The following is a 20172-nucleotide window of genomic DNA, read 5'->3' as shown; positions in this document are numbered from 1 at the left end:
TGTGGCATTCAGCAATTGAGAAGCAAGTTAGAAATTCAGGACTCCATCGCAAATTTAGGACCAAAAAAAATGTACTGGATTTCCCAGCAAGTTAGAAATTCAGGACATGTTACAATATAATTTACAATATAAAATAAACCAAATTCAAACCATATAGGGGATTGCTGAGTAATGTTTATACTGGGTAGGGGGATCATATTGGTCATGTACAGCCAAGTAATTTCTCCTTAGCAAAGGGGATCTGCCTTCAAGTTTGGAGGCTTTGGCTGAAGGAGTTACCCTTTCTTCAGTGAGGGGCTGCTGCTGCAGGCTTACAGTGACTTCCAGGGGCTTCCAACCTCTCCATCTGGATGAACGGAGGACAAGGGCGACATTTTCTTCTAGGGATCACTTTTTCAATCTGGAAGAAAAAATACACAATAAAAACCTGAAGTCTGAGCATATTTTGCCTCCAAAAGACCTATAGAAGGTCCAAGATTGCTAAAATGATTGCTGCGGATATCTAATCATAGGTAGGTTCTGACTTTGACCCTAAGCAAGTCATGTAGGCAAAGCCAGAACCTCCTAGCAAACACCTTCCCCAACATTCTCTCTAGTTCTCTCTTCCCTCTCTCTGGCCAGAATCCTTCACTGGATACTAAAGGGAAGAGTGGCTGTTCAATTTCCTCGTCTGCATGGATAAGCTCCCAGATCCACAGTCAGGGGTCTGGGAAGGCATGGCATCCAGACCTAAAAGTCTTTTAGTTGGCTGTTAAAGACTGCAAGTAAAGACACAGAACCTAGACACAGAACCCAGACACAGAACCTACACAGAACCTAGAGACAGAAGAACTTCGCTGGAGAGAATATGGCAAAAGATCCTGGACAGAACCTGGCTGGAGAACCTAGCGAAGGAACATGGCTACAGAACCTGGCTGGAGAACCTAGCAAGAGAACATGGCTACAGAACCTGGCTGGAGATCCTAACCAGAACTTCGCTGGAGATCCAGACCAGAACTTGGCTGGAGATCCTGGCTAGAGATCCTGGCTAGGCTGCTGATCAACTGAACGCTGTCTCCATGTCATTTCTTCTTCGCCGACTCCGTCCACACCTTTGGGGACCCCTGGACCTGCTGGGGCAGGACCCCAGCAGGACACAGATAACTGGGGGGAGGGGGCATGTGCTGGGGGGCGGCGGGGAGAGGTCAATGCGGGAAAAGGAGACATGTAAAACTTTCAACAATAAATAATTAAATATGAAAATAAAAAAGACTGCAAGTAAAACACCAAATGGTTCTATCCGCATTTGTTTTTCATCATAAAGCTCTGATTTTATAAAGAAGCATCCCCCACCCCGCAAAAAAAAAAAATCACCTAGTTGTGGAAAAATAGTCAAAGTTATTGCTTCAACGGTGACATTGTAATTGCACCAAAGCACAAGGTCTTCTGAGGAAAATGGGAACTGGGCAAATGCTGGAGTTACCCAAACATTCCCTGGACTCAAATCTGTTCCCCTAAACGCAACAGTGACAAAAATAGAATAATCCACAATGCCATTTACCTTCTCTTGAGGACTTTTCAGGCTTGTTTTGGGCTTTCCTATTTCCCTCCTTTTCTAGATATTTGCTAGAAATAGTACCTGGGGAAGGAAGAGGAGGAAAACAACAACAACGTGAACTTGACAGAATTAAGAGAAAAGCTCCCTCTCCTGAGAAAGGCCCAAGCTCCTCAAGAATCTGGAGTCTGGAGTCTCAGGTGGGTGTGAGGGAGCCACCCTGCCAATGGCAGGTTGCCCGTTGCCACTTTTGGCTCTGCCACCTCTTTCCACTCTCCCAGGACACCTGGCAGCACCTCATGCCCCAGGAAGCCTGCTCATCCTGAACCTCCCACTGGCCAGCCCCCAAAAGGTCTCCTGTACCCTGCCCAGCGCACTGTTCCCCACTTCCTTCCTCACTGCCCCCTTAACCTGCTGAGATATCAGAGAAAATGTTCTGCTGCTACAAGTGCACTGCTTGCCCTGCTCTAGGACACCTATCTTCCTGATGCAATGCCCTGCAACTCCGGGATGTGCTTTCCACTGCAGGTCCATCCCAGTTCCAATCTCCAGCTCAGCTCTGGACAAAGGTGTAAGAAAGGTCCTGAGCTCGATTATCCTTATCATTATGATTAAAGCACTCAACCCAGGATGTGATTTTAGGGAAAGATTTCACTTACATAGTCATCTTTAATGTTGAGAGTGGCAGAGCCAGAAGTGGTAATGGGCAACCTGCCATTGGCAGGATGGCTCCCTCACACCCACCGTGTAAATATTACCCATTCAATAATCTAAATTTAAAAACACATATGAGGCCCTGGCTGGCGTGGCTCAGTTGGTAGAGCATTGTCCCATGTACCAAGAGGTCACCTGTTCAGTTCCTGGTCAGGGGACATTTCTGAGTTGCAGGCTCAATCCCCAGTAGGAGGCATGCAGGAGGCAGTCAACTGATGTCTCTCTCTCTCTCTCATCAATGTTTCTCTCTCTCTCTCTCTCTCTCTCTCTCTCTCTCTCTCTCTCTCTCCCTTCCTCTCTCTTTAAAAATCAATAAAAACATTTTAAAAACCACATACAGGGAGTGAGGAAGAGGTTGAAGATGAGGGAGACTCTGGCAGGAGGATGGTAACTAGAAATGGGACCACAGCGGAGAGAACAGATATGAATGGCCAATTCTGAGCCCTCCCATACGACTCAGACTTGCATGGGTCTGATACCACAGCTTCAAGTTATAATTAGGACTCCAGTCATAAAATGCCAGTTTCCCAATACCAGCTGACTTCATTTCCCTGGTCTTTTTTTCTACATCCTCTGAAGCGGAAGCAAAAATTCTACTCCAATAAGAAGTCAAACTCGCCGAAACCGGTTTGGCTCAGTGGATAGAGTGTCAGCCTGCGGACTGAAAGGTCCCAGGTTCGATTCCGGTCAAGGGCATGTACCTGGGTTGCGGGCACATCCCCAGTAGGAGATGTGCAGGAGGCGGCTGATCGATGTTTCTCTCTCATCGATGTTTCTAACTATCTCTCTCCCTTCCTCTCTGTTAAAAATCAATAAAATATATATTTAAAAAAAAAAAAAAGAAGTCAAACTCCCCATATATAGATAAACAGTATGTCAGACCTCAGTGGGAAAAAAAAATCTATTTTTAGTTCCTCTAAGATACCTATTTGCCTGTTTTCTTTTAAACATCACTAACCTGAAGATTTAACTTATTTCTCCCCATTTATTACTACACACCTCAATTCTCTGCTTCCTCTTTAAATTTTAAATAAAATTTGTATCTTATTTCTCTCCCTATTTTTTGTCCTTTATTCATTCATTCAATCATTTAATTAATATGTATTATATGATATGTACTATATATCAACTAATTCATTATATCTAATAAGTGTCAAGCTTTGTACTAAGGCATGGTAGAGCTATAGCTTTTAATCAGAGGTTACCCCCAAAATGTACTGTAAGGAGATTAGGAAACGTACTAAATAACTCCATAATACAGGGTAAAAAATCAGATGTCTTAAAAAGAAGTACAAATAAAGTGGAGGAATTTAAAGTTTTATGGTTTTTGAGCTCCTTGACGAATATGCAGATGTAAGAGCTATTCGAAGAGGGGTATCTTAGTCTTCTTGAGCTGCCATAACAAAATATCATAGGCTAGGTGGCTTAAACAACAGAAATTTATCTTCTCACAGTTCTGGAGGCCAGAAGTCCCAGATCAAGGTCCTGCAGGGTCTGTTCCTGGTGAGAGCTCTCTTCCTGGCTCACAGACATGGCCTTTCCTCTGAATGTGAGTGTGGACAGTATAAGCTCTCTGGTGTCTCTTATAAGAACACCAATCCACCCTTATGACCTCATTTAACCTTAATTACTTTCTCAGAGGCCCTATCCCCAACTACAGTCACACTGGGGTTAGACTTCAACATATGAGTGGAGAGGGGGACAGAAATATTCAATCCATGACAAAGGGATTGAGAGAGAAGAAAGGGAAAAAGGCATTCTGATGAAAAGAAGGGTGAGGTTGGAAAGTGAGCAGCATTTTTGGAACACCATGTGGCTGAACTTGGTCCTATATATTCCCTGAAGAAGAATAGCAAGAATAATGTTGGAAAGTTGGTTGGTGTTGGTGGGTGGTGGTTTGAATGCCAAGTTTAGGAGTTTAGATCTCATTCTGTAGGCATTAAGAAACTATAAAACTTCTAAGTAGAAGAGCTCTATTATAGGAAGATTAACTGACAGACACCAGTGCACTGATGCTGGAGCCCTGCCATTTAGGTATTTAGGAAACTCCTGCCATGGTTTACAAAGCACTTTCTCATATTCACAATTAGGACTAAAGGTTTCCGTAGTGTAGTGGTTATCACGTTCGCCTGACACAATTAGGACTAAAGGATACACCACTTCTCAAGACAAAGAAACAGAGATAACTCTCCAGCCAAAGAAAACCAAGAGGGGACACCATACCCTATGTCTAGGAAGTCCACACCTGAGTCATAGCTACTAACACTGTGGTCTGTACAGCAATCATGAATCTTAGATCAAACATAGGTTTCTCAGACTCCTAATCATAGGTCAGACTTCCTGATATTTTTTTAAAATTAAAAATTTTTTGAGATATAATAAACATACATAAAAGTGCATAAAACATGTATATACTAATATACAAAAGCCTAAGCAACCGGCGACTGGCCAACTGGCCGGTAGCTATGATGCACAATGACCACCAGGGGGCAGACACTCAACGCAGGAGCTGCTGAGCTGCGGTTCTAGGGTGACACACCTGGAACCAGGGAGGAGAGAGCCAGATTCCAGGGATCCAGGACCCCTCGGGGGATGTTGGAGACCTGATTTCAGCCCAATCCCTGCAGGCCAGGCCAAGGGACCCCACCGGTGCACAAATCCGTGCACCGGGCCACTAGTGAATATAATAAAATAAAAAAAAACTCACCATATAATTTATCACCTAAAACAAAGCCCATTTGAGAGTGAAAAAAATGTACTATTAATAATTAACCTAGTTTATGCCTTAAACTGGAACAGTCCCAGGCAAAGATTAGGTTCACTTTATAATAATTTACAATGATAAAGGAACTGCCCCCTAATCAAGCAAACCCCTATTTATCACTTTCAGATCACACTCCTCTCCTCCACCTTAGATATAACCATTATCCTTACTGTTATACTATTTCCCTTTTTATTTCTATATTTTTTTTAAATTTAGGAATTCCAGTAAGAAGAGCAAGGACAGCCCTAGCCAGTTTGGCTCAGTGGATAGAGCATCCCAGTTTCAATTCCCTTGGTTGCAGGCTCCTCCCCAGCCCAGGCCCTGGTTGGGGTGTGTGAAGGAGGCAACCAATCAATGTGTCTCTCTCACATCGATGTTTCTGTCTTTCCCTCTCTTTTCCACAGCCCCTAAAAATCAATGGAAAAATACCCTCAGGTGAGGATTAACAAAAAAAACAAAAAAAAGAAGAGCAAGGACAAACCCTATAATACAACAGCGAGGAGTCAGAAGGCCTAGTTCTAGTCTTGATTCTAACACTCACGGTCCTCCCATCATGCAAGTCACTTAAATAGCCTCAGCCTTGGTTTTCTCTTCTGGAAAGTTAGAGAAACACAGCATTGTGAGGGAGATGTGAGGAAATTATTTTCAGTAAAGAAACAACTTGGGCCATTTGGTTTGGTTCCTATCACAATGAATCTTCCTCATTACCATGAGAAATTACCATTTTTAAAGGATTGCATCCACTTCATGGACTTCTGTTATTATTTAAAAGCAAAAATAAAAATACCTCCTTCACAATATTTGCCTAGTTCTACCCAATTGAAAGGAATAATAAGGCAATAAGAAAAAGACAATAAGGACAGTTAGTAAAAGATTTACTACTGAGCTGAGAAGCCACACAAGTCCTCCTGCCCTTGCTGTGCAAACCTTTCCTCTTTAGCAACTTGACCTTTTGAGGATTTGCTTTCCAGAGGATACTCATTTAATATTCACAAAGAAACTTATGTGATGGAAGCTTGTTAACTCTGGGGACAGAAGATAAACTGTCCAGGCCACCTCACCTGACACAATTAGGCTCTGAGTTAATGTCAAATTACCATAAGCAGCCCAGCATCTTTGGTTCCCTCCTGCGAGCATTCCCTGCAAAGCTCCACGTGCCCTTCTTGGCTTCTGCTTGTAATGAATTAAATATATGTCAGAATCATAGAGTAAGCCATTGACCTGCCATCATTTGAACTATAAAAAAAATTATTTGTAAATTGGATTAAACTGTGCTAATTCTGATCCTAAAACAGGGCCACAAACTCAGAAGGTCAGAAAAGTCGACTGGGTGGGGATGGGGACAAATTGTCTAAAGGGACATGTCCTGCTGGAAGGGGAAGCCATTACTCACGCTGGCCGTGACAGCTGTGGCAGAAATTCAGCGTCAGTGATGCCAGCATTTCCAGTTTTTCAAGAGAAGCCAGCAATTCATATTTTATGAGAAGCCTTCTGATTTATACATGTGGGCAACTAGTCCAAACAATTTTTAAAACTCTGCGACCTCTCCAGAACCTACACCACATCAATCTGCTTCTGAGCCTGGAAGGGAACACCCGCGTTTTACAATAGGGAACGTGAACCCTCAAGTAGGTGAATGAGTTTCTTATGGGCGAGTGACCAGCTCAGCAGCAGAGCCCAGTCTAGGAAGGAGCCCGGCTTTCTGTCTCCTGCCTCCTTTTTCATTCCAAGAATGACCAGAAGGTTTGTGGCTTTAGGCCTAGTTTTCAAAGTTAGTAGACACCAGTCTGGCTTACCAGACGTTGTTGATTTGATTCTCTCTGGCTTCTGGACAATGTAGATGCGGCAATGGAGAAGCATAAGGGCAGAACACTTTTTGTTCCAAATGTATTTTCCTCTCACCTGGAGCCTACCAATGCCCCGTGGCTCTGCTACATGAAAGGAGAGGCGTGTTCACGTTGGGGAAGGGGATCGGGATGGTAGTCAGTCCAAGACAAGCAAGGCTCACTCAGCGGGGAGAAGATTAAGTACAAAACTTACGTTCACATAACACTCCCATTAACCTCAGTGGGAGGCGTGCTTACAGGAATCGCAGGATCAGCAGTTGAAAAGAGACTGGAATGACGCAGTAAAGCTCAAGTCATAGGTGACTATCAGGATTTTTAATTGCAGCTTCCTATTTGCAAAAGACTAGATTTTTATAATCTAGTGTGTTTTCCCTCTACTGACTCTTGGGCAGGGTCTACAAAAGAAGCCTTGTTTTCACCCAAATTGTGGTGTGTGGTTGAAGAAACTTGGCAAATCACAGAAGTTAGGACAGATGCCAACAAAGTTTAGAAAATATGCTTAACTATTTTTGTCCCATTGCCCCACAGGGTTCATAATATTCCATTGTTAGTGAAACTTGCCTAGGACAGTGCCTGAGACATTCAAGTAGGTATTTAATTAATATTCAGTGAGAAAATGAAATAATGGATGGATAAGTTCACAATCTTTGTCAGATGAGTTTAGTCAACCTCCCAGCCTAATAAAGCAGAATTACTGACTATTTTGGCTGCTTCCTTGGAGCCATTCAAGGAAAGGCCAAGAATCAACCAGAGGAGCAGGTTCTGCTACTGACTTGGCAAAGAGCCATGCCCTTTTCAGCTATGCATGGCTGGAGGTGCTGGAGGTGGGAATGGGGGTCCTGTTCAGGCCACTGCTGGGCCTATTCATGTAGATAAGCTGAAAAGTCTCTGCAGGTTTCCATGACTTTTAAATAAACCCTCCCTCGGTGATAATGAAGCACTGAAAATACTATTTTGATACAATAATCAATTAGGAGAAAATTTGCTCCTTAAACCCTTTAAATCCAATATCTTTGGAAAGGGCTTATGCCTAGGAAAGAATTGACCCCTGTTTCTGTATCTCTAATGTTAGTAAATATGTTGAAATGTATAAACAGATTGCAAAAGGTTAAGAAGTGTGTAATCTAGGTGGTGGGTAAATTCCTTTTGGTTTTTTAATTCTCACCAGAGGACATGCTTAGAAAGAGGAAGGAGAGAGAGAAAGAGAGGAAAAAAAAAAAAATCAATCGGCTTCAGTACGTGCTCTGACCAGGGATCGAACCCGAAACCTAGGTATGTGCCCTGACCACCAGAATCGAACCAGCAACCTTTCAATGCACAGGACGACACTCCAACCAACTGAGCCACTCCAAGTGGGCTCATTACAGTTCTTTAAGCTCTTCTGTATATTTGAAAACTGTCCAAATAAAATGTTGGGGGGAAAGTTGCCTGTTGTCGAAAGAGCTACACCATGATCGGGCAGCAAGAGGCATCAATCACATGCTAATAGCAACCATCTAGAGCTAAATGAGCAATAACATAAACCATGGGCCATGCACTCTTTCAAAGAACTTCATACAAATGAGGAAATAAAGGCATAGGGATGTGAAATAATTTTCTCAAGGCCAAAATGCTAAGTGGCAGAGTTGAAAGGAAAACGGAACTTTAAAGGCTTCAAATTTTTGCTCTTAATCAGCACTCCATACTGCCTCTCATTCTTTTCTTTTTTAAAAATATATATTTTTTTATTGATTTATGAGAGGGCGGGAGAGAGAGATAGAAACATCAATGATGAGAGAGAATCAGCAATTGGCTGCCTCCTGCACGCCCCACACTGGGGATTGAGCCTGCAACCCAGGCAAGTGCCCTGACCGGGAATCAAACTGACCTGGTTCATAGGTCAACACTCAACCACTGAGCCACGCCGGCCGGCTGCCTCTCATCCTTGAAGGAGAGGTTTGCTCTTTTATAAGGATTGCACATTCCTAGTTGTCTCTTTCACCTATTTTAAATATTTAACTATTTATGCCAGTTTTCTGAGCAAAACGCATATTTTAATTTTATATTGTCTAATACATGTCCTTTCTAGATTATAAGTCAAATACAATTCTTAAGATGTACATTTTGTTGGAACATAATGTATAAAACATGTTATTCTTAGGAAAAGGACAACGTGAATCTCTATTTTCCAGCCCAATCTTATCACTCGATGTCTTTTGGGGGTAACAGAGTTCAGAATGACAAGTAAATGGCTAATACCTCCTTCCCCTAAATTTGGAAGAGTCTAATAAGCCAAATAACCAGGACACTCTTTCTTTTCATTTCCTCTCTAGCAGGACCACCTTGTGCTCATGGATAGTGAAGGATGCTTAATCCCAGCTGTACCATCCTAACTAACACACATTGTGCCTGGGGAAATAATGAACTATAAAGCCAAGAAAGAACTGCTTAGAATCAGGTCACAGACACAAAGAGGGCTTAAAAGATATCATCCAGTACTTCCCTTGGTCAGTAGTAGTAAGTCAGGGTCTAAGGCCGAACACACTTAGTAACCTGAGAATTTCTCCATTTTTAACAGCTGTCCCTGTAGAATCCATCCAAAAATTTTACAAAGTCTGAAAATTCTCATGTCCCTATAATAAAAAGCTCTCGGGACATGCCGACTCCCCCTGGGGTCTGTGCACTGAGCTCAGAGCAATGGGTTGAAATTTTCTTATTAAAACTCTTCTTCACTTGAAGTTGTTATTAAAAATGAACTATGGCCAAAACCGGTTTGGCTCAGTGGATGGAGCGTTGGCCTGCGGACTGAAGGGTCCCGGGTTCGGTTCCGGTCAAGGGCATGTGCCTGGGTTGCGGGCGCTTCCCCAGTGGGGGATGTGCAGGAGGCAGCTGATGGATGTTTCTAGCTCTCTATCTCTTTCCCTTCCTCTCTGTAAAAAATCAATAAAATATATTAAAAAAAAAAAATGAACTATGAGCTCCTGGTGGCAGGGATCATGGCTTAAACGATCCCTGGTTTGTCATCTTTCTGTGTCCTCTGACAGAGTCTTCAAATACATCTAGCCTTCAATTTATTTAAGCATTCTTGAAGCTTTCCTATTCTCTAATAGTGTAGTCAGCCTTGAAATATTCCTCAATCTTCTTTAACTATGGAAACTAGGACTAAATCTAATACTTTCTTAAGGTACTTTGTAAAGGAAAAGAAAACCCACCAATCACCTAGCTCTTCTTTTAAAAATTATCAAACTCTTTTCCTAATCTAGTTAGGATTTACTATAGTCAGTATGTTGTCATACATTAGGGTGAACTGAGATCAAAGAAATGTATCGTTCATTTGTTTTCTTCATTCAACTGCCAATTTTTTAAAAGTGTTTGCTTTAAAAGACCATTTAACCCAAGAGCACTGCTACCAAACCTGATTTGGCAATCTTTTGGCACGATTAGCCCAATTTCAGTAGGAGCTTTATTTAATGAGCAAATAAGCTGAAAAGTCCAAAAGGTGCTCTGCAGGTCAGAAGGAATATGTTTTTCCTGAGACTCCCTGACAATTGTTATTTCTGGAGCCTGGCTTGCCCGTTGGCCAAACCTTAACACTGCTCAGTTCCACTTCTGACCACTAAGTGGCACCAGAACTTTGAATTACTTAAGATGGAGAAAAACTGCTTACCTAGTGTTTAGGTGATTTGCTGTGAACCCTTCGTTAACATCTAAAAAGATTTCATTTGTTTTTATCAAGTCTAGAATTTGGTGACTTTTTGCCATTTATTCTTCCTTATGGTCTGTGCTATGGGAAGAGCACATTAAAAGACATACGTAACTCATTCCTTAGCGTCCAGCCAACGTCTTCGCAGGAGCTTTTCTTTGTGCCTCAGCAGCCTCATCAGGGGAACAATCGGACTTTGCATTGTCAGACTTTTCTGCAAGCTTGAATGGCTCTGTGATGTGATCCTGTAAAAAGGCAACCCAAAATGGAAGGACAAGTTAAAGGTGTTTTGATGGACCCAGACACTAATATTTCCGTTTGATTTACCTAAAAGGGAGATAATCTTTTCCAATTGCTTGAGGTCCTGGAAATAGTATCAGTCATTCAGCTATAAAGGTGGCTGTCCTTCTCTGAAGATTTTGAATCAAGTTCTTACCACTTCCAAGGTGAACTTCATCCAAAGCTTCTTAAAGGCAGTCCCTGTTGGCCAGGAGAGTTTATTTTGCTTTGTTTTGTAGGGTTCCCATTTGTATGTGCCTTTTAGCCTTTAGGACCTGAGATACTGCAATGCTGAAGTTTCTTCTCTAATCTTCAGAACCAGAACCATGTGCAAGATAAGAAGGCAAGTCCTACATACCAGGGCCATCATTAGCAATGGATGGTTTGCAGGTGCTGAGACTGCCAACAAGGGCCAGCAAGATCTCAGGGCAGAGTCAGTGGAGTTTTCAAAAGACAAAATGGCAATCTTTATTTTTCCTCCTTTCACCTCCAACGCCAGTGCCAGTGGGGCCAGTGAAAAACCTGGCACAGAGTTCGAAAATCAAGAGCATGTACAAGCCACCTTAAGTAATGAAAATGAATTCATTAGCCCTGGCCGGTTTGGCCCAGTAGATAGAGCGTCAGCCTGTGGACTGAAGGGTCCCTGGTTCAAATCTGGTCAAGGGCACATGCCCAGGTTGTGGGCTCCATCCCCAGTGAGGGGAATGCAGGAGGCAGCCAATCGATGATTCTCTCTCATCATTGATGTTTCTATCTCTCTCTCCCTCTCCCTTCCTCTCTGAAATCAATAAAAATATATATATTAAAAAAAGAAAGAAAATGAATTCATTAAACATGTATTTACACTCTTACTATTTATTGTTGGTCACTGCAAACAGAAGGGTGGACACGACAGGCACAGACCTTACATTCATGAAGGGCAGTCTTTTGACCCACTCCCTTTACTGCAGTAACTTACCTTGCCTCTATGGCCCAGTTTCCACCTCTCTAAAATGAAGAGGTCTACCTGGCTTGGAGACCCCTGCTGGGTGCTAGTCTGGCGGTAAGAGAAGAAAGGGGAAAAAAGGGGGGGAAAGGACTGTTAAAAAGAGGCAGCAGCTTGCATTCCTCTCTGCTGCAGCAACTAATGGGAAGCTGTAAGCATGAGCCAAGTCCCTTGCGCCACCTGCCCACACTGTGCTGGAGGGTTTATCATAAAGGTTTGCCATAAAAAAGATATGAGTGTCTTCCCCCAAGAACACAAGGTTATTTTTCTAGGATACACCAGCTGCTTCATTCTCTAAATCTTCCTTCAGTGTCAATTATTCCCATTTCAAAAACTTGAAACTGCTCTAAAGACATTGGCACATGTGCAAGCGGAAATAAAGAAGGCAGAATAGGAAGGAGATTGCTGGGATAAAAACCAGTCCAAATATGAAGAATGTTACAAGCCATATCTGAGGTCAAGGGCCCTCCTTTACGCAGCCCACATGCACACCAGGAGGGAGAGCAAAAACAGCTATGCTGGAAGGAAATGTTTTTCTGTAGAAGCCAGAGTTCCCAGGAATGTTGTGGCTGGAGGAAAGACTCCCTTTGCTTGTAACTGTAATCTCCTGACAGCTTGTGTACGCCGGTATTCAGGAAACCAGGCTACAGGAGAGTTAGAATGTTGAAAACATTTCAAAATAAACACTGATTCCAATCAGCAAGGTTTTATAATCAATGAACTCCCAAGAATTTCAAAATAGCAAAGACACATTTGTGAAATACCAGATGGACTAAGTCAGAAGTCAAATTTCTCTACCTTCCAAAAAATCATTGTCTTAGAAAAAGGGAAGAGTAACAATAGGAGAGAGCTCAAGAATTTAATAAAGCAAAGAACGTAAATCACTCCTCCACTCTACAGGTGTCTCCTATGCTTACGTGGGCTTGATGCACGCTGGTAATCGTGGCCAAACAAGAACTTTTGGGGTTTTTGGCTCTGGGATTCTTGTCTCTTATGTTTGATTAAACTTTCTCAACTACAAACTTACCATTTCTTAGAGCAATCTCTAAATAAGCTTTACTATTTTTTAAATAATTTTTTTATTGATTTTTAGATAGGAAGGGAGAGGGAGAGACAGAAACAGCAATGATGAGAGAAAATCATTGATCAGCTGCCTCCTGCACGCTCCACACTGGGGATCAAGCCCGCAACCCCAGTTTAATAAATAAAACTTTAAAAAATGTTTAGGTTTAGGAAATATGCTAAATAAAATTAGAATACTAAGTTCTATACATAGCATGCTCCCAATCTTATTAAGTACACAGAGAAAAAAACACGTGAAAGGATATATATTAAAATGGTAAAGAGGTTATTGCTGGCTATATGATTCGTAGTAATATGGTCTTTTACTTTTTGTATTTTTCCAACATTTTAACAATATTCACTTATTATGTTATAATAAGAAAAATGTTCACATTATTAAAGTAAGAACTTTTGATTTCATAGTCAGACAGACCACACACATATGACAGTAAAGGAAGAAACCACAATGGTGAGAACATAAGGGGATTAGGGGCATCAGTGCTGGGACAGTAGCCCTCATTTCCACACTACAGTTTTCAAAGTGTTTCCCACATTATTTATCCCGTTTAATTTTCATAAAAGCCCTATCAGCAGATTGTAAATTATCTACATCTTACAGTTTAGAAGACGACTCAAGGACATTAATTTTCCAAGGTCATGCCACTTTTGAGAGGCAGAAGAGAAATGGAACCTAAACCTCCTGACCTAATCCACATGTTCCCACATCACAAAGCCTCACCCTGGCGGTGAGCAGAACGGAGCTCTGAATATGAATACGTATCTGCCTTAAAACAAAACATAACAAAACAAAAAGACACCTACCCCAGAAAACTGTGTCCTGCTTTCTTCTGGCAATTCAAGGCTAGCAGAGACGTCACTGAAATATAGCTTCCCATCATGCTGAAACAGCAGAATTCGTCCAAACAAGGTTAAGATTACATTTATCCCAGATAGCAAAGAAAGGAATGAAGGGATAACGTCCATTTTAAAAACAAATGCAGGGGGTGGGGGGATGGAAGTGCTTGAACTGACCCCGTGTGAACGAAAGGATCAAAGTTTTGCCATCCTGAAGCTGTCTTTTTGGGATATTGATTTTAAGCTGTTTATTAAGAAACAAGACTCAGAAGGACACTTTGACCTCCCCGCTTTCCTGCCCAAGAGATTCAGACAGAGAAACCTACCAGGAGCAGACATGACAGGAAAATTCTTGCTAGACGACTCAAAAACAATGGAACACAGCGGGTATCTAGCTAACAGGCACCTGCACCTGCCTGAAGCCTTGTTTACGACACTTAATTCAAATTAGGCTAAAGTGGCATTCTAAGTTTTCCTTCCTGAAACAGGTTTCTCTGTCTGAATCTTTTCTTTGGCAGGAAAGCAGGGAGGTCGAAGGTTCTTTCTGAGTCTTGTTTCTTATTAAACACCTTAAAAATCAATATCCCAAAAGCAGCTTCTGAATGGCTAAACTGGTTCCCTTCACATGCCTATGTGAATCCTCCATTCGCAGGTATTAAAAACCTGATGTTCTCCTGTTAATCTGTCTCTGTTAATTTGATGATTAGCCCAGCCTGGAAGAATTTATAACAGTGGTTTTAAACCTGTGGGTTGCGACTCCTTTGGCGGTCGAACGACCCTTTCACAAGGGTCGCCTAAGACCATCCTGCACATCAGATATTTACATTATGATTCATAACTGTAGCAACATTACAGTTATGAAGTAGCAACGAAAATAATTTTATGGTTGGGTCACATCATGGGGAACTGTATTTAAAGGGCCAGAAGGTTGAGAACCACTGACTTAGAAGGTGGGAGGAAAAGTATAAATATTTTTTAGCGAAGTGCCAAGATTTCTTTTTCAGTCCCCTACCTAACAGGGAGGGCAAGAGTGTCCCTCTCCTGAATAAGGATACTCAGGTCACCTAGATTTTGAGCCAAATTGAAACAACTGCAACTCAAGGTTGTATAACTATCAGAAGAAGTCAATAGTATTCATAAACTCTTTTCCTTTAAAAAGTATACAACTTTTTGTAATGCTAGCATGTACTTTTAAAACAACATGTTTTTCTCAATATTGTGCTTAAATCTCAGGCACATGAGTTAGCAGTCATTTTGAGATTTTATTTAGCTAATTTCAACAGTATGGAGGTCTGGATCCTACAATAATCTTTCCTCCTCTCTTCCCCAAGCTCAACTATTTTCCCAAGATAAGAGAGGTGAACAGAGTGTTTAAAATATCAGTAAACTTTCAGCAAACAGTGAGTGCAGGAAAAAAATTTCAGGCATTTTTCTATTTGTTTCTGCCCTGATGTTTACCAGGCAAAAAATAACCTGGGGCCAGATGTCTCCATTTCTTATCCCACCTGTAAACAGACGAAGTTCCTTCAGGCAGTTTACTAAGATTGTCACTTGGGCATGACTTGACAGAAAAAAAGAGAAGCACAGAATTCTGTAATTTGCTATGAAAATAATATTAAAGATAACAGGTCAGTGTGCATTGTCTGGGCAGACTCAGTGGTCTTGCTGGTCTCTTGGGCTCATTGGTTGATGGTTAAGTGAAAGTAAGTTCTCTCTTGGGCTAGTGTGTTCTGGACCAGACCAGCTCTTCCTCTACATTAAGCCATGCCAGGTTTAGTTTATCGCCCCACATGAGAGTCAGTTCAGCAAAAACTGTCACAAATGGTGACATTTGTGTGTTCGATAGAAAATGGGCTACATTCATAACAGTAAGGAGAGACCTACATCGTAACATCATAACTCTCATTTCTGGTCCCAGCCTCTCCCCACTTCTCTATGCAGCCATGAACAAAAGTCACCTTGGGTGCCTGGAAGCCATATTTTTCCAAGTGATATTCAATATACTTTTTCGCCACTTCTACCTAAGAAAAGAAAAATATAGGTTTGATAATTAGCATTTTTTAAATACACTGGTTCCCCCCCCCCCTCAAAATTTCCTTTTACTAATGGAATATACTTCCCCCTGACTATTTTGGATAAGGATACATGGCTTCTCTGGGCACGTAGGATGTGCTCCAGCCTGGGACAACTCAATGGAGCTCAATACCTGATTTTTGCTTGAATAAGCTCTTCATTCATTAACAAAATCTTGCAGGACAGATGGCAGAAGAAAAGAGCAGACTCCACTGGGTCATCATGATATTCATATACTAGATCAAACCTCTGGCTCTCACCTGGCCAGTGTGGCTCAGTGGTAAGGCGTCGACCCATGAACTAGGTGATCGTGGTTCAATTCCCGGTCAAAGCATATGCCTGGGTTGCAGCTCAATCCCCAGTGTGGGGTGTGCAGGGGGCAGCTGATCAATGATTCTCTCTCATCATTGATGTTTCTCTCTCTCCCTTCTTCTCTAAAATCAATAAAAATATTTTTTTTAAAAAAAAAAAAGAAAATCTGTTCTCCCAGAAGAGCCCCTAATGGCCAAAGTCCTCAGCTCCCAGGACAGAAAGCATGAGTGGCACAAATAAGCATTGTCATTTAGCTGCCTTATTAAAACCTTAAAGAGTCACATAGAAAAAAACTTTATCTCAAAAGAATGCTTTTGATAATTTTTTCCTCCAAATCATTGTCTCGCCTGATCTTCTCTCATGTCAATTCCAGTAACATGCCCTTTCTCATAAATCATTTAAGCACATAGCAAATCTCTGCCACTTTCACTAGCCAGGTCCAAAATCCATCAGTTTTGATGGATGACCAGAACACAGCCATAATACCTGGGAAACAGAAAGTACATACACACGTATTTTTTTCCCCTCTAGAGACTAGAAGATGTGGAGCCACTAAATCTTATAAATCCTTCCTCCCTCCCTTTTTTTCCTTCCATCATTCATTCAATTTCAATTTAGGTATTTAATCTCCCCCACTAAACTGGAAGCACCATGAAGGTGAGACTCTTTTTTACTATTGTATTGTTGGGCACTGTGCCAGGTACTAAGACAAATAAACCATCTAAAATATTTGTTGAATAAATACATTTAGGCATTAGCTGAGCATCTAATGCAAATCCAGAGCTGTACTAGTTATTGAAGCATAAATGTAGGCTGAGATCTGTCCCCTAGATGTATTTAACTGGGGTGGTAAACCATGAGCAAATAAAATGTTTTCCATGATTTATAGACAAACTGAGTGGCACAGGCAGTCAGTCCTACAGTGATTTGGGGAAGGTGGTGCTCAAGGATTGGAGAAAGCTTCACAAAGTAGGTAGGACATCAGTGAAGTATTGCATGGGCAGGATTTGGAAGGTAGAAAGGAGAGGGGGGGCATTCCAGCTTGATAACTGCATGCTGGCAGGCAGAAGTCATCCTGGCAGTTCTGACAGCAGGAGGAAGGGAAAGGTCTGGCTAGAGTAGTATAGTGTGTCAGAGGGAACCAAGCTTGGTTAGGAAGGGAGAGCCAAAATACTGGACAGTCTTGAATGTCAGCTCCAAGAAGTGTGAATGTATCCTGTGAGTAAAGGGGGGAGTGGGGGAGTCACTGGGAATTCTCAAACAGCAGTAAGATGATCAGTGCTGTAATGATCAGTTCTATGATAGACACGGCAGGCAGGATGGATTGGAGGAGATGGATTACTTCTCTAGAGACCAGCATAATTATTTTTTGAGAAATTAAGCTGTTGTCTGGCGTCTCCAAGGAGGAAGCACAGAGCACTCTACCTCAGGGCTACTTCCTCAAGGAAATTCTGCAGAGCTGTCCAGATGTGCTTGGGGACCCACCTGGCTGCAGTGACACAGGCCTTGGGCTGGAAGTCTGCGGATTTCTTTAGCACCTGCCTCTAGTAGGTCTGACCCAAGGGCAAAGGGTGGGGTGAGATGGGGAGAGAGAAGAAATACTGAAACTGGTGTGTGCACACCACCACCCGACTCCACCCATCCAGGCCTAGCCAGCCTTTGCTCTCCGCAAAGCTCTAAGCCCAGACTCTGCTCTGCCCCAGTCCTGGGGTTAGGGTTAGGTTTAGGGCCAGGCCTAGGGCTCCCACTCAGCCCAGGCTCTACCTCTGATCATTCCCTACTGCTCTCAGCTGCAAGTCCTTCCAGAACCTGGCTGGAGTGTGGTGGTTGGAGGTTGGGGGAGGGGGAGGATGGGGGCATTGCCTGGATGGGGAAATGGTGGCTGAAAGAAGAGGGTGTAGAAGAGGTGCACTGCGATAAAAAGGTGGGTTAAAAGGCAGGTGGTATGCCGAAACCGGTTTGGCTCAGTGGATAGAGCGTCGGCCTGCGGACTGAAGGGTCCCAGGTTCGATTCTGGTCAAGGGCATGTACCTGGGTTGCGGGCACATCCCCAGTGGGACGTGTGCAGGAGGCAGCTGATCGATGTTTCGCTCTCATTGATGTTTCTAACTCTCTATCTCTCTCCCTTCTTCTCTGTAAAAAATCAATAAAATATATATATTTTTTTTTTTTTAAAAAAAGGGAGATGGTAGGCCCGAGTTAGTGGGGGTGGTGGAGGAAGGGTCAGAAGGGACTTGGGGCCCGGGGCCAGAAGGCAAGGGGCAGCACACTCACTGTCTCCTTGGTCTCCGGACTCCAGGACTCGAGTTCCCCGCAGCCAGCTCCAGAGACTGAGCCCACCCAAGGCCCCATCACAGGGGAGGCAGGCTTGAGCCCTGGATGGCTTGCAGCTTGACGCTCCAACGCAGTCTCTGCTGGCCCAATGTCATCTTGGCTGTCTTTAGTCTTTCCAACCACAGAAGTTATTATTATTAATTTCTATATTCCTTTATTGCTCACTGTGATTCTCATTTTATAAACTTCATATCTGACGTACATGAGCAACCACATATATAATGATCTTTGTCCATTTGGGGGATGAAGTCACTTTTTCTCAATCTATTTTTTAAAGTCAGGTTTATTGAGATATAATTTACATTCAGTAAAATTCACCTTTCTTTAGTGTACTAGAGAATTCTTGGAACAGTTCTCTTGCCCAGAAATGTTTCTTCTTGCCCTTTTGTACTATAAGCCCCTGTCAAGGAAAAGATACCCAAACCTATAGAAAAGTTTTATAAGAGTTTATTTGAGCCAAGTTTTTGAGGACATGCCCAGAAGCAAGATCTCAATGGATTGGGAAAATACTCTTGAAAGTGACAGTTAAAAAAAAAAAAAGTTTTTATTGATTTTAGAAAAAGAGGAAGGGAGAGGGAAAGAGAAACACTGATGTGAAACACCAATTGGCTGCCTTCTGCATGTCCTCTACTGGGGCTCGAGCCTGTAACCCGGGCACACACCCTGATGGGGAATCGAACCAGAGACCTTTTGGGGCATGGGACAAGTTCAACCAACTGAGCCACACTGACCAGGGGAGAATAGCAGTTCTGAGTTTCTTCTATGAATTTAGAATCAAAGATGAGAACATAAGGAAGGTACCTGAAATCCATTGGTGGTAGATTAAGGAGGCAGGAGAAAGCAAAGTGAGGAAATCACTAGAATAGATAAAAAGCAAAATGGAGAAACACACACTGCTTTGACATTGGTGGGTACAGGATACTTAATAATGAACGTTTACAGTAGATAGAGATGGAATGCAGGAAACATGGTATCAATGAGGGGTTCTGGTGCCTGCAGTTGTGGCTTTAAGAAAAGAAAATTACTCTGACATTTAAAGGTATGTTATCCTAGATACACAGGAACAGTGGACAGGACTTGCCTAAGGCAAAGACTGATCTTTGCTAAGGACGCTGTAGGCCTGGGACATGACTACCTCCTATGGCATCCCAGTTGGGAATGTTTGCTCAAAACACCCTGTGTGGTTTCTTTCAGTCTCTGCCATGTGCCTCCCCCTCCCACCACCCCAAAAACAACTATAGATCTGTTCTCCCTCCTTTTCCAGAATATCATAGAGATGAAATCAATACAATATATAGCAGTTCTCAATTTTGAATTTTATTTAGGAAAGCAACTTCTGCTCAGTTCATTCTTAACCTCTAGTAATTTTTTTTATCAATTCACTGTGTCTATTGGATATTATTTCATCTTACAGAGAGTTGTATATCTTATTTCCTTTTGCGGGTTGTAACAAGCATATCTGTTCATTAGGGTAGTAAGGAGATATAGGGTTTCAAGTGAAGGAATATATAAATGCAAAATCTACTAAATAACACTCATTAATCTCATCTGCTAATAATCTTCCCTGATGTCAGTTAGTTCTTATTAAGTATTAATAGAAAGGTGCTGTACCTTTCTTTTATTTTTTTGTATCTTTAACAAATTAAACCCATGGAAAAAATCCTGTTTAAAGTTAGAATATGTCCAACTATGAAGTATGTGGGGAAAAATGAGTGTTTTTATAGATATCAG

The 20172-nt window shown here is 42.2% G+C and overlaps 1 protein-coding gene across 1 annotated transcript; it reads right to left on the bottom strand.

Moving 5' to 3' along the window:
• Positions 1-155: 155 nt before the first annotated feature.
• Positions 156-18459, bottom strand: AS3MT (arsenite methyltransferase; the record flags this gene model as incomplete). Its single annotated transcript, XM_081105229.1, is given in 10 exon segments — positions 156-400; positions 1541-1618; positions 10657-10786; positions 13690-13767; positions 15681-15743; positions 16455-16507; positions 16510-16519; positions 16521-16551; positions 17533-17651; positions 18382-18459. Coding segments are annotated over 8 exon segments (555 nt in total). The 3' UTR covers positions 156-400; positions 1541-1618; positions 10657-10663.
• Positions 18460-20172: the final 1713 nt, after the last annotated feature.

Source organism: Myotis nattereri (assembly GCF_964212035.1).
Source record: "Myotis nattereri genome assembly, chromosome: 13".
Lineage (NCBI taxonomy): Eukaryota > Metazoa > Chordata > Mammalia > Chiroptera > Vespertilionidae > Myotis > Myotis nattereri.
Note: the sequence above shows the minus strand (reverse complement) of the source record. Positions and strands in the feature narration are given on the sequence as shown.